Source organism: Coregonus clupeaformis, chromosome 34 (genome assembly GCF_020615455.1).
Source record: "Coregonus clupeaformis isolate EN_2021a chromosome 34, ASM2061545v1, whole genome shotgun sequence".
Classification (NCBI taxonomy): domain Eukaryota; kingdom Metazoa; phylum Chordata; class Actinopteri; order Salmoniformes; family Salmonidae; genus Coregonus; species Coregonus clupeaformis.
Window position 1 is genome coordinate 24,934,764 of NC_059225.1, and position 14,408 is coordinate 24,949,171.

The 14,408-nt window shown below is 41.6% G+C and overlaps 1 protein-coding gene across 2 annotated transcripts in view; it reads left to right on the forward strand.

Annotated features, from left to right (window-relative positions):
* LOC121549970 (cadherin-10) overlaps window positions 1-14,408 on the forward strand; it is a 110,886-nt gene that overhangs the window by 55,214 nt on the left and 41,264 nt on the right. For both annotated transcript variants that reach the window (XM_041862001.1, XM_041862000.1), the window contains exon 2: window positions 3,262-3,604. In XM_041862001.1, the coding sequence (XP_041717935.1) occupies window positions 3,389-3,604 (216 nt within the window). In that variant the 5' untranslated portion in view covers window positions 3,262-3,388. The remainder of the gene's footprint in view (window positions 1-3,261; window positions 3,605-14,408) is intronic.

Sequence of the window (14,408 nt, forward strand, 5' to 3'; positions counted from 1 at the left end):
ATTTGATTTGCATTCATGGGATAATATTAATTTACATGTGGCGGTGCTTCAGTTCCATCAATGAAAACCATAATACTAATTTGTTCTCAGACAAAAACATGGTTCCATTGTTCGTTCAAATCTAATGCCTTCATTGATGTTAGGGTTATTTTTTCAGATTGTTGAACAAAAGTGGTGGAATTATAAAATCTGGTCCTTGTTTGGTCACGGTCCCTCGTTAGATACACAATGAATGCTTGTCAGGATGGCGCTGGCACTATGGCCTTTCCACCAGCCTCCCACTAAATGGGCTCCACCTACCTGTAATGGGCTCCCCCTTTTGTTTCCAAACTGTCTTAATAATACCCTACACACACACATATATGAATATATAAAAAAACTGTCTCCCATGCTTGATGAGAATAATTGGCTTGCTGGCAGTGACTTCTAAAGGTATTATTGACTTCATGGCACGCGCTATAGAGTACCTAGATGAAGCAAAGTCCCCATCAGGGCCTGCCTTGATAGGTAATTTGGGGATTCATACATAATTTATTGCTTTGGGAAGTTAATCCTAATAAATCTTGTCCTCCTTTTCTAAAAGAGCCCATTTAGTGGGAGGCTGGTGGAAAGGCCGTAGTGCCAGCACCATCCTGACAAGCATTTATTGTGTATCTAACGAGGGACCGTGAACAAACAAGGACCAGATTTTATAATTCCACCACAACAATCTGAAAAAAAGAAAATAATGTCAATGAAGGTATTAGATTTGAACGAACAAAGGAACCTGCTTTTGTCTGTGAACAAATTAGTATTATTGTTTCCATTGATGGAACTGAAGCACCGCCATTTGTATATTAATACTATACCATGAATGCAAATCAAATAATTAAGCTAATGAGATCCAAAAATGAAATATTAAAGAGGGTGGATGCTGGGATTGAACCCCGGTACCCGATGGAGAATCAAATGTGTGACTTGTGCCAGGGAGTGTTACCAATACAACACAGCTCTGCACATGAGAGACAGTTTTTCTTATGGAACACATACTCATAGATATAGCTTTGTTAGTGGTCAGTCACCATTTCATCAATACACAGGAAGAAGGCTAACTTAAGCTGAATATGAAGCAGACTAGGAAAACTGTGGTTGAGTTATACAGTACCAGTCAAAAGTTTGGACACACCTACTCATTCAAGGGTTTTTCTTTATTTTTCTATTTTCTACATTGTATAATAATAGTGAAGACATCAAAACTATGAAATAACACATATGGAATCATGTAGTAACCAAAAAAGTGTTAAACAAATCAAAATATATTTTATATTTGAGATTCTTCAAATAGCCACCCTTTGCCTTGATGACAGCTTTGCACACTCTTGGCATTCTCTCAACCAGCTTCACCTGGAATGCTTTTTTTAACAGTCTTGAAGGAGTTCCGGCATATGTTGAGCACTTGTTGGCTGCTTTTCCTTCACTCTGCGGTGCGACTCATCCCAAACCATGTCAATTGGGTTGAGGTCGGGGGATTGTGGAGGCCAGGTCATCTGATCCAGCACTCCATCACTCTCCTTCTTGGTAAAATAGTCCTTACACAGCCTGGAGGTGTGTTGGGTCATTGTCCTGTTGAAAAACAGATGATTGTCCGACTAAGCCCAAACCAGATGGGATGGCGTATCGCTGTAGAATGCTGTGGTAGCCATGCTGAATTCTAAATAAATCACAGACAGTGTCACCAGCAAAGCACCCCCACACCATAACACCTCCTCCTCCATGCTTTACGATGGGAAATACACATGCAGAGATAATCCGTTCACCCTCACCGCGTCTCACAAAGACACGGCGGTTGGAACCAAAAATATCAAATTTGGACTCTAGACCAAAGGACAAATCTAATATTCGTTGCTCGTGTTTCTTGGCACAATCAGGTCTCTTCTTCTGATTGGTGTCCTTTAATTGTGTTTTTTGTTTGTTGTTGCAGCAATTTGACCATGAAGGCCTGATTCACACAGTCCCCTCTGAACAGTTGATGTTGAGATGTGTCTGTTACTTGAACTCTGTGAAGCATTTATTTGGGCTGCAATTTCTGAGGCTGGTAACTCTAATGAACTTATCGTCTGCAGCAGAGGTAACTCTGGGTCTTCCATTCCTGTGGTGGTCCTCATGAGAACCAGTTTCATCATAGCGCTTGATGGTTTTTGTGACTGCACTTGAAGAAACGTTCAACGTTCTTGAAATTATCTGTATTGACTGACCTTCATGTTTTACAGTAATGATGGACTGTCGTTTTCATTAAGAAGGAAAGACATTCCAGAAATACATTTTTAGGAAGGCACACCTGTTAATTGAAATGCATTCCAGGTGACTACCTCATGAAGCTGGTTGAGAGAATGCCAAGAGTGTGCAAAGCTGAATCAAGGCAAAGGGTGGCTATTTGAAGAATCTCAAATATAAAATATATTTTGATTTGTTTAAAAAAATGTTGGTTACTACATGATTCCATATGTTATTTCATAGTTTTGATGTCTTCACTATTATTCCACAATGTAGTACAAAAATAAATAAAAACTCTTGAATGAGTAGGTGTGTCCAAACTTTTGACTGGTAATGTGTATATATAGCTAAGTAGCTAGCAAGCTAGCTAGCTTTAATTTAATTCTAGCTGGCTGTATTTTCATTTACTTTTTCAATGCCATTTGTTTCCAGAAATGATACATGTGTTGTCATTTCACGACTGTTTAATCGAACTAGCTAGCCAGCTGATAGCTAGCAAGCAAAATAACTATGGATAAAACAGCAAGTTCACGTCATCTAGCTAGCTAGCCAGCTAAACAGTTGTAGTATTTAGGAATGAGTCTGTAACTTATTTTTGAATGAACTAAAACTACTGTCACATGTTTTTTACTGGAACTAGCAGTTTGAAACTAGCAGGTTTGAGCTAGCTTATCAGAGCTAATACTAGATCAAATGGCAGACTGTTTGAGACGCAATTTGAAACTACAATTCCTTTGCTAAGAGAATCAATTAATGCATTTGAGGAAATGTCTAATTCCATTTTGCAGAGCATATAATTCATTATTTTGTATCTATGGAATAAAACGGTAGCAATTACAATACTGGCAACGCTAAACAGCTTTGAAGCCAATTTTCTCTTAATATTGGACACAGGCAGGCGCTATTACCTTTGGGGGGATATTGAAACAAATTATGTCTACCTGAATTCAATATCATTGTTGTGTTATCTCTCTGATTCATCCTTGTTTTTCTTCTTCCTATCAATAGGCTATCAAAGGGAAAAGGACTACAATGCCTGATTTGGTGACGTTGCATTCCAGCGTGCATCCTACCAGAAGCTCATTACCATAACTCATTAGTCATACAGAACTCCTTCCCCACGTGATTGGATACCATGATAACCAATCACTTACTGATGCTACTTATGCTCTCCATTCTGCGGCCAATCACTGCCCTGCCTGTGGCACCTGGAAATACTGGGAATCTGTTGGGAACATTGCCGGAGAAGGATGATGGAAAGATACTCCAGCGCTCCAAACGAGGATGGATGTGGAATCAATTCTTTCTTCTAGAGGAGTACACAGGGAATGACAACCAGTATGTTGGCAAGGTAAGGGTTTTATGTGCCATTTTTATGGGACATTCTTTTTAGGCTGCCTTGAGATGATCGATTATGTCAAAGACTGTTCCTGTTGTATTTACATCACTTTCAATAGTTAGGCCATAGAAATTAGAGAGGAGTGCACCCCTTGAGTACTCCCTTAATGTAAAGATCAGCTTGTTAAGTCAATAACCATAAGTTAAGGGAATGGGCTCCATCTCCCAGCAATCTGCAACTAATTCCAGCCATTCATCTCTCATTCACACAACAATTAAAAAACAACCAAGTGGGAATAGAGAAATCAAAAAATAAGACTCAGTCACTCAAATTAGTGATTTAACATGACACATGGAGGAGGAATAGATGTTCCAATATGTGAGGGATAACAACAGACAGCATAACCAAATCACGACATGAGGGCGGACATAACGGCTAGACAAAATCACTGACCCAGTACCTCACATCGCCAAGGGCCTGAGAGCCTCCTCTGTCATGTTGACACAGCTCTTCAACCGATAAGACAGCACAAAAACAGAAATATTTCTCAGAGCTATAACCCCCTACTTTAGATCAGAGGAGCGACTTGTCAAGCCACCAGTGTTAGTGCTAACACAGAGAGCTAGTTGCAGTGTTAGAGACGACGCTACAGTTATCATCCTGAGGGAGGGGAACGAGGTGACTGTCGAAAGCCAATTTTCTCAGAGGAAGCTGGCTTTCATCACATGCCACATCCTCAAGAGTAAACAAGTGTCACGGTACAGGGTGGAGTAGGAGGATATGACTACCAGCTTGGCAGATAGCATCGTCCTGACGCGTTGGAGAGAGACAGGGGAACAACAAAAAGAAAAAGATTGAGGGAAAGGGGGTGTTGGAGAGAAAACAATGAATCAATCAAGCCAGGCCAAGGATATTTCACTTCACTGTGTTATACGTGATGAGGCAACAAAACAGGCCCCGCTATAAAGAGGCTATCCATTGATGTTGTCAGTGACTGCTGCATTCTGGCTTTCTTCCTGACTCTTTGATGGTCTCTGGTTGGCACACTGGCAAGTTTCCTGGCATGACAGCAATCACATGCGTCCGGTGTCCAATATCATTCACAATCAAACTGCCAGAATGACATGAGGCCGCAATAAATAAAGGGGGAGAAAAAAATACGCCCACATGCTGGCTTTACTGAAGAAGCTAGTGTTGATCGCTATCGCTAATTCCATCAGCTTCACTCTGGAATTGGTGTCTGAGAGAAGGAGTGGTGAAAAGCCTGGGCCTAAGGACAGGCACTTAAAGGCCCAGCACCAAGCCTTCTGGGCTTATTTATTTCACATTTTGTGCTGTGCCACAGTCTGTAGCGTTTTCAGAACTCCCTTACAGATTCATTACCTATAATACATCTCTGCACTTAGCAAAAGAGTGCCATCTGCACTGCTATTTTAGTTATCAGTTAATCTGACTATCATTGATTTAATTTACCTATTTCAGCAATTTGAAGTTTTCTGTATAGTTGTCTAATGTTGGTGGGGCATACTATTATGTTTTTCAATGTTACTCCTGAATCACTATGAAATTATAATAGTTTTTCTTGAGTGTATGTTTAACCTCTTCATCACGAGGTTCCCCATATCCGGGGTACTCCTCCCGCAATCTCAAACAATGGCATAGTACGGTTTTTAAACGTGTGAATACCTGAATGTTGTACACTACTGGAACGAGAAGCGTCTCAACTGTGAATCTAGCTAAACTGTTGTTGCCCAAATTAAATAATATTCAGACTCCAAGCAAATATATGAGCATATAGCAAAACCAGTGCTGTATTTTGAAACCGTGCATGCCCGTATATTCGTAGACAGATAACGTATTTTGCTCAACCTATCTACACAAATGATACACCATTCAAAAGCTGCTACCTCACAGATTCCAACAGTGATAGCCGTGTTCCTCTATGACCAACACTCACGAAACTATTAATCAAAGAACGTCAGTAACAAACTTCCATTTTTTTTATCACAACAACAAACTGCGTCTTACCTTTGTGGTTTCTGTTACCAAAAGTAGTGTCTGATCGAATAAAACCACTTGAAAAGATACTCTAGGGTCTCTCTCTCATTCTGAGTCGATTTAAATGAGTTTCCATCGTTTTACATGGCCAACAATGTGTTTGAAGATGAAGTCAGTAGTTTGGTTCAATCACAACAGGCACTGTTTTGTCGCCATCTTCTGGATATATGATGCAATCCCGGTGGTTTGTCATTGTTCTCATTTAATTCTACAGATCCAGAGCTTTCGATAGAGGGGTCACATGTCAAAATCGACCAACCGGTTGTTGAAATATCCAGGTGCGCACCTCATTGTCTCATATTAGTTGACTTGCTGCATTACGCACGGGTACGCAGAGCGCACCACAACACTAGAATTTCGGAGGTAAAACGCAAAGTTTATTCAAATATGGCAGGCTCTAGTAACAAATATACAGTTACAGAGGCGTTATTAATTGTAACAGATGAAAGTTGGACTCCATGTATGCCCATTTACTCTGAATCAGACGACGAGGACCTGCTTAGACCGGACGAACCAGACCCCAACGACGAGAACGAAGGTTATCGTGTCCAGGGCCCTACTCAAGCATCAGAAGAGTATGTAATCCCATTGTTATTTATTACTTCTAATACTACTATTACTAATTTATATTGTATGAGTACAAAACATACATTCTAAAATATATATTTGAGTAACTGAAGCTCAACATAAGTTAGCGCTAGCTTAGCTTAGAGGCCCACGCGCAAATTGACTTACAATAGAACGCTATGTGTATTATTTCTTGTCACTGAATTATCACTTTAGTCAACATTCTCATAGTTCTAACTATTTATTTTATATATCTGACTGTTTTGAGTCAGATTTGTCAATGAATGAATACAAGTGTGTTTTAGTCATGATTTTCTTTTCTCTTTTGTCTTGTTTGTACAGTGAAGATGATTATAGGGGTGATGAGCCACAGCCAGAGCATCTGCCTCCTCAGCCACAGCTTCCCCTTCCTCAGGCAGAGCCTCCTCTTCCTCAGCCTGGCCGCTTGTCTAGACAACGCACTTCTGCTCCCCTCCCTCGGCCACGGTCTTCATCGGACACTGAGTCCCCTGTAAAGAGCCCTCAACCCAAAAGAAAAGGAAAAGCTTTCTCAAAGTCAGCGCATCCAAGTCAGCGTGGTGGAGGTAGGCCTGCCACTCCAAGAGTCGGGGAGGAAGAAGAGGAAGAAGAAGATAGGTGGCATAATAGAGAAGAGAAAAAAGGGTCTACATTTTGTGTGACAACCCACCCAAGGACACCATATCATTGTTTATAGTTTTGGGATGTGTGTAATTTTTGTTTTTAAATGTGTTGTTTATAGTTTCTAATAAATCTGCTCAGTTTGGAGTCAAACTTTCCCATTGTATGGTTTTTTTTTATGGGAACACGTATAGAGGTCTGGGAGAACATGGGAAACAACATCAAAACAGTTGTATTTTGATGGAATGTACACATATAGTGATATGTTAGTGAAATTAAATGCCTTTTGCTGTCTGGTACCTGATAAAAGTCAAATGGCACTGATGGTGCCCAAATCTACCCAAATGTCTCCATTTGGTAATCTGCCTAAACATACTTCAACTAAAACCCCTACAACTTTGGTTTACTTTACTTTATTGGCATCAAACTTCACATAAGTACTCATCAGATATTGGGCTATGGTCCCATAGTGTTTAGGGGCTGCAGCTGCATAAGTCCAATAGATTATTCCCTATAAAACCTGAAGTTACTTTCAGGCGGAATCAAAACCTCCCAATTTATGCTGTGTTCTAGCTTCATGTACTCTGACACAGTAATACCCACATTCATTATTTCACTTCAAGATACATCTCACATGTGTTAACTTTCTTTTGCTACCAATATTATGTTGATAGCCCTTGTCGTTTTGGAGATATACTCTATTCAATTTGGGCATGCATTTGAGGCAGGCACTTTAGCCAGGTGCCTAGTGATGAAGAGGTTAACAAAGCTGAGATTTACTTTGAAGTCCAAAGTGTAGGAATAGAGGTAAAATCAGTTATTGACACATATATGGTGGCATAGCAGGAAGATCGGAATGCAGTGAACTAAGAGGTTGTGAGTTCAAATCCTAGGTGAGGACACATTGAATAATAATTACTATATAAATTAACATACAAAATGAAATCATGTATGTCAAAGTGTGTCCAATATGTAAGTTGAAAACACTGCAAGGGCGTGAGGTTCCGGGGACATCCTAACTACTAACTTTTGTTTGCAGGGCATCACCTGTGAAATCTCATTTGGAAAATATCCACGTGAAACTTCATGTGAAATATCATCACATGTGAAGTGTTCCAAAACCACATGGTTTCACATGTTGTTGTTGTTTTTTTACATGTGCAAAACATTGATTTTCCACGTGAACTCATGTGGTTTTTCCATAAGAGTCCTTTCTTCAGCTTACTTGATAATGTTTTGATTTACCATGACAAAGTGGAGGAGGTTTACTAAACCATTGGATGCAATGTATACTTTTCATGGTATCAGTGTTAATTTTGTCAACAATAACTATGACAAAGAAATCTAGGCAACAACCTATTTTTCCTGACTAAAACTATGACGATAACAAAATGAGATGCCCTGGAAACAAACGGTAAATATTGCAAATTACTTTTCATTTTTGTCAACGGAAATGTGACGAGACAAGAATTCCACATGAGACTAATGGCCATTTAATTTGATGTAAAGCTCCTTTGAGCACATTGGAAGCTCTATTTTCCCATGTGTTCTGTTATTCATTCATCTGAGTTGCCACTCTTGCGCCACGGTCCGCAAATGCGAGTTGTGGTTGCTTTTTTCCTATGGGAAAAACAAATGCTATTTGTTGAATATTAGGAGTACATTAATACTTCTGGCATTTTTGGAAAGCTTCAATTAAATTCTCCCCTTTTCAAGGACACCACTGTTACTTACCCCCCTTGATGGTTATGATGGAGAAAATCGGAGCTGTACATTGTTTAACCTGTAGTCAAGGCTTTATTATACACTATATGGTTAATTATGGTTGGCATTGGTTACAATCTGCAACTATATCAATGTTGCCAGCTAAGGTATACAAGCGGATCTACTTTAAGTGCTGCCTATCTTCCCAGTAGCCTACTTGGTGTGTGAACTGCTGACTGCTATTAACTTGCAGATGATTGTTGACACATCAACCAGGATTAAGGGACAGGGCAATTTGTGACTTGTTGTTTTCATAAACAGTGGCTTTATTGTGGTTTCTCCTATTCTAGGAAATCAGCAATTAGTACCAGGAGGTGTGCTCTCCACCTTTGCAAGGCAATTAGCAATTAGTATTTGTACTTCAGTCTCCTCTGTTTTCTCAGCGGTGGCCGTGTCAGCAGCGGTCGTGTCGCAAAACTAAGACCGCCACCGAAACAAAGACTGTTCTGCCGAGTTGTTCTGCAGAGTTATTCGAGGAAGGAAGGAAAGAGAGGAGGGCTCCACACCACTCTCTCACTTGAGTATCTTACCTAGTGATTTTCAGATGATCTAATTTTGCTCTTTTGTAGCTTTTGCAACTGTGTGTGTTTTCGATTTCAGTTTGCTCCTCTACCTGTAGGCTTTACAGACGCTCCCCACCCCTTGGCTGCAACCCTTGTAATTTTGTGTACCCTGCATACACAACCCATGTGGAATTCCTGGTCTCTGGCAGTGTTTGAAGCTGCCGATCTATGGTCAAGAATGCCGTATTTATCTCAGCCTATGCTGCCATTCAGTCCCTTGACCTTTTGGCCCTGACGGAGACATGGATCACCCCAGAGAAAACTGCTACTCCAGCCGCTCTCTCTTCATCTGACTACGTTTTCTCTTAGAGAGCATCTGGTCATCGCGGTGGTGGCACAGGGCTACTCATTTCTCCTAAGTGGAGAAATTCAATTTTTTCCTTCTCTCACCTGTCCATCTCCTCATTTGATTTCCATGCTGTCATTGTCACTTGTCCACTCAAGCTTAACATTGTTGTTATCTTTCGCCCAACAGGTATTCTTAGAAAGTTCCTCAATAAGCTTGATACCATGATAAGCTCATTTCCCAACGATGGCTCACCACTCTTCGTAATTGACGACTTCAACATTCTGACGTCTGCCTTCGATTTATTTCTTTACAACTCTCTCTTTCCCCTCTGCCTCTTTTTACCTCACCCTTTCCCAGTCCCCTCCCACTCACAAGGCAGGCAATACGCTTGACCTCATCTTTACTAGAGACTGTTCGCCTACTAATGTCACTGAAACCCCTCCTCCAGGTCTCTGATTACTTCTTTGTTTCCTGTTCTGTCTCCCTTTCCTCCAACCCTAGCCACTCAGCCCCTACCCGGATGGTTATGCACCATCGCAATCTTCACACTCTCTCTCTCCCACTTCTCTCTCCTCTTCTATCCTATCATCTCTCCCTTCTACTAAATCCTTCTCCCTCCTGTCTCCTGATTCTGCCTTTTCAACCCTACTCTCCTCCCTTTCCGCATCCTATGACTCGCACTGTCCCCTTTACTCCCGGCCGGCTCAGTCATCCCCTCCTGCTCTGTGGCTGAATGACTCATTGCGAGCTTACAGAACAGGGCTGCAGGCAGCTGAGCAAAAATGGATAAACTAAACTTCCGGAGGACCTATCATCCTTCCACACCCTCCTCTCTACCTTTCTCTTCCTATGTATCCACTGCTAAAGCCACTTTCTATCACTCTAAATTTTAAGCTTCTGCCTCTAATCCTAGCAAACTCTTTTCCACCTTCTCCTCCCTCCTTAATCCTCCACCCCCTCCCCTTCCTCTTTGCGGATGACTTTGTCAACCACTTTGAAAAGATGGTTGACGACCTCCTCTCCTCATTCACTCAACCTATTGAGTCCACTGGTCCCACTCACACAGAACTACCCTACGCCTTGACCTCTTTCTCTCCTCTCTCTCCAGATGAAATCCTGTGAATACTGAAGTCCGGCTGCCCGACAACCTGCCCGCTTGACCCCATCCCCTCTTCCCTTCTCCAGACCATCTCTGGAGATCTTCTCGCATTTCTCACTTCCCTCATCAACTCATCCCTGACCACTGGCCCATCCTTGACCACTTACCCCTCTGACTTCAAAATTGCCCGAGTCGCTCCCCTCAGGAAACCGCTTCCCTTGTCTCCTCTGACGTGAAAAATGATAGACCGATATCCCTTTCTTTTCTTTTCAAAACACTTGAGCGTCTTGTCTCTGACCAACTCTCTCGCTAAAAAGTATTTGATCCCCTGCTGATTTTGTATGTTTGCCCACTGACAAAGGAATGATCAGTCTATAATTTTAATGGTAGGTTTATTTGAACAGCGAGAGACAGAATAACAGCAAAAAAAATCCAGAAAAACGCATGTCGAAAATGTTATAAATTGATTTTCATTTTAATGAGGGAAATAAGTATTTGACCCCTCTGCAAAACATGACTTAGTACTTGGTGGCAAAACCCTTGTTGGCAATCACAGAGGTCAGACGTTTCTTGTAGTTGGCCACCAGGTTTGCACACATCTCAGGAGGGATTTTGTTCCACTCCACTTTGCAGATCTTCTCCAAGTCATTAAGGTTTCGAGGCTGACGTTTGGCAACTCGAACCTTCAGCTCCCTCCACAGATTTTCTATGGGATTAAGGTCTGGAGACTGGCTAGGCCACTCCAGGACCTTAATGTGCTACTTCTTGAGCCACTCCTTTGTTGCTTTGGCCGTGTGTTTTGGGTCATTGTCATGCTGGAATACCCATCCACGACCCATTTTCAATGCCCTGGCTGAGGGAAGGAGGTTCTCACCCAAGATTTGACGGTACATGGCCCCGTCCGTCGTCCCTTTGATGCGGTGAAGTTGTCCTGTCCCCTTAGCAGAAAAACACCCCCAAAGCATAATGTTTCCACCTCCATGTTTGACGGTGGGGATGGTGTTCTTGGGGTCATAGGCAGCATTCCTCCTCCTCCAAACACGTTGAGTTGATGCCAAAGAGCTCGATTTTGGTCTCATCTCACCACAACACTTTCACCCAGTTCTCCTCTGAATCATTCAGATGTTCATTGGCAAACTTCAGACGGCCCTGTATTTGTGCTTTCTTGAGCAGGGGGACCTTGCGGGCGCTGCAGGATTTCAGTCCTTCACGGCGTAGTGTGTTACCAATTTTTTTCTTGGTGACTATGGTCCCAGCTGCCTTGAGATCATTGACAAGATCCTCCCGTGTAGTTCTGGGCTGATTCCTCACCGTTCTCATGATCATTGCAACTCCACGAGATGAGATCTTGCATGGAGCCCCAGGCCGAGGGAGATTGACAGTTATTTTGTGTTTCTTCCATTTGCGAATAATTGCACCAACTGTTGTCACCTTCTCACCAAGCTGCTTGGCGATGGTCTTGTAGCCCATTCCAGCCTTGTGTAGGTCTACAATCTTGTCCCTGACATCCTTGGAGAGCTCTTTGGTCTTGGCCATGGTGGAGAGTTTGGAATCTGATTGATTGATTGCTTCTGTGGACAGGTGTCTTTTATACAAGTAACAAACTGAGATTAGGAGTGTGCTCCTAATCTCAGCTCGTTACCTGTATAAAAGACACCTGGGAGCCAGAAAGCTTTCTGATTGAGAGGGGGTCAAGTACTTATTTCCCTCATTAAAATGCAAATCAATTTATAAAATTTTTTGACATGCGTTTTTCTGGATTTTGTTGTTGTTATTCTGTCTTTCACTGTTCATATAAACCTACCATTAAAATTATAGACTGATAATTTCTTTGTCAGTGGGCAAACGTACAAAATCAGCAGGGTATCAAATACTTTTTTCCCTCACTGTAGTTAGTAAATAAATAATTAAGCCAATTTGTGTATTGCTGATTCATCAATAATCTTAGGGTTCTTGCAGGTTCAAGGATTATGCAACGTTCAGAATGAGACTGATAAGAGGTAATTATTTAATCGATATATATAACATATACAGTGGGGAAAAAAAGTATTTAGTCAGCCACCAATTGTGCAAGTTCTCCCACTTAAAAAGATGAGAGAGGCCTGTCATTTTCATCATAGGTACACGTCAACTATGACAGACAAATTGAGAAAAGAAAATCCAGAAAATCACATTGTAGGATTTTTAATTATTTTATTTGCAAATTATGGTGGAAAATAAGTATTTGGTCACCTACAAACAAGCAAGATTTCTGGCTCTCACAGACCAGTAACTTCTTCTTTAAGAGGCTCCTCTGTCCTCCACTCGTTACCTGTATTAATGGCACCTGTTTGAACTTGTTATCAGTATAAAAGACACCTGTCCACAACCTCAAACAGTCACACTCCAAACTCCACTATGGCCAAGACCAAAGAGCTGTCAAAGGACACCAGAAACAAAATTGTAGACCTGCACCAGGCTGGGAAGACTGAATCTGCAATAGGTAAGCAGCTTGGTTTGAAGAAATCAACTGTGGGAGCAATTATTAGGAAATGGAAGACATACAAGACCACTGATAATCTCCCTCGATCTGGGGCTCCACGCAAGATCTCACCCCGTGGGGTCAAAATGATCACAAGAACGGTGAGCAAAAATCCCAGAACCACACGGGGGGACCTAGTGAATGACCTGCAGAGAGCTGGGACCAAAGTAACAAAGCCTACCATCAGTAACACACTACGCCGCCAGGGACTCAAATCCTGCAGTGCTAGACGTGTCCCCCTGCTTAAGCCAGTACATGTCCAGGCCCGTCTGAAGTTTGCTAGAGTGCATCCAGAAGAGGATTGGGAGAAAGTCATATGGTCAGATGAAACCAAAATAGAACTTTTTGGTAAAAACTCAACTTGTCGTGTTTGGAGGACAAAGAATGCTGAGTTGCATCCAAAGAACACCATACCTACTGTGAAGCATGGGAGTGAAAACATCATCCTTTGGGGCTGTTTTTCTGCAAAGGGACCAGGACGACTGATCCGTGTAAAGGAAAAATGAATGGGGCCATGTATCGTGAGATTTTGAGTGAAAACCTCCTTCCATCAGCAACGGCATTGAAGATGAAACGTGGCTGGGTCTTTCAGCATGACAATGATCCAAAACACACCGCCCGGGCAACGAAGGAGTGGTTTCGTAAGAAGCATTTCAAGGTCCTGGAGTCTCCAGATCTCAACCCCATAGAAAATCTTTGGAGGGAGTTGAAAGTCCGTGTTGCCCAGCGACAGCCCCAAAACATCACTGCTCTAGAGGAGATCTGCATGGAGGAATGGGCCAAAATACCAGCAACAGTGTGTGAAAACCTTGTGAAGACTTACAGAAAACGTTTGACCTGTGTCATTGCCAACAAAGGGTATATAAGAAAGTATTGAGAAACTTTTGATATTGACCAAATACTTATTTTCCACCATAATTTGCAAATAAATTCATTAAAAATCCTACAATGTGATTTTCTGGAAAAAAAATTCTCATTTTGTCTGTCATAGTTGACGTGTACCTATGATGAAAATTACAGGCCTCTCTCATCTTTTTAAGTGGGAGAACTTGCACAATTGGTGGCTGACTAAATACTTTTTTTCCCCACTGTATCTTCTAAGAGTTTAATTCGGGAGATGCTAACTTGTCAAACAACTTCTTCCCTGGTGCCCCAAATTCCTAATCAGTTAATTGTTACATGATTAATTTAATCGAGTGACAATTAAACATAGTTAGGTGATTAGATAAATAACAGTCATACATTTAAGTAAGTCACGTCACATCACGACATAGTGGTAGCTTAAGTATTCATTATTTAATAGAAAAGATTCACTG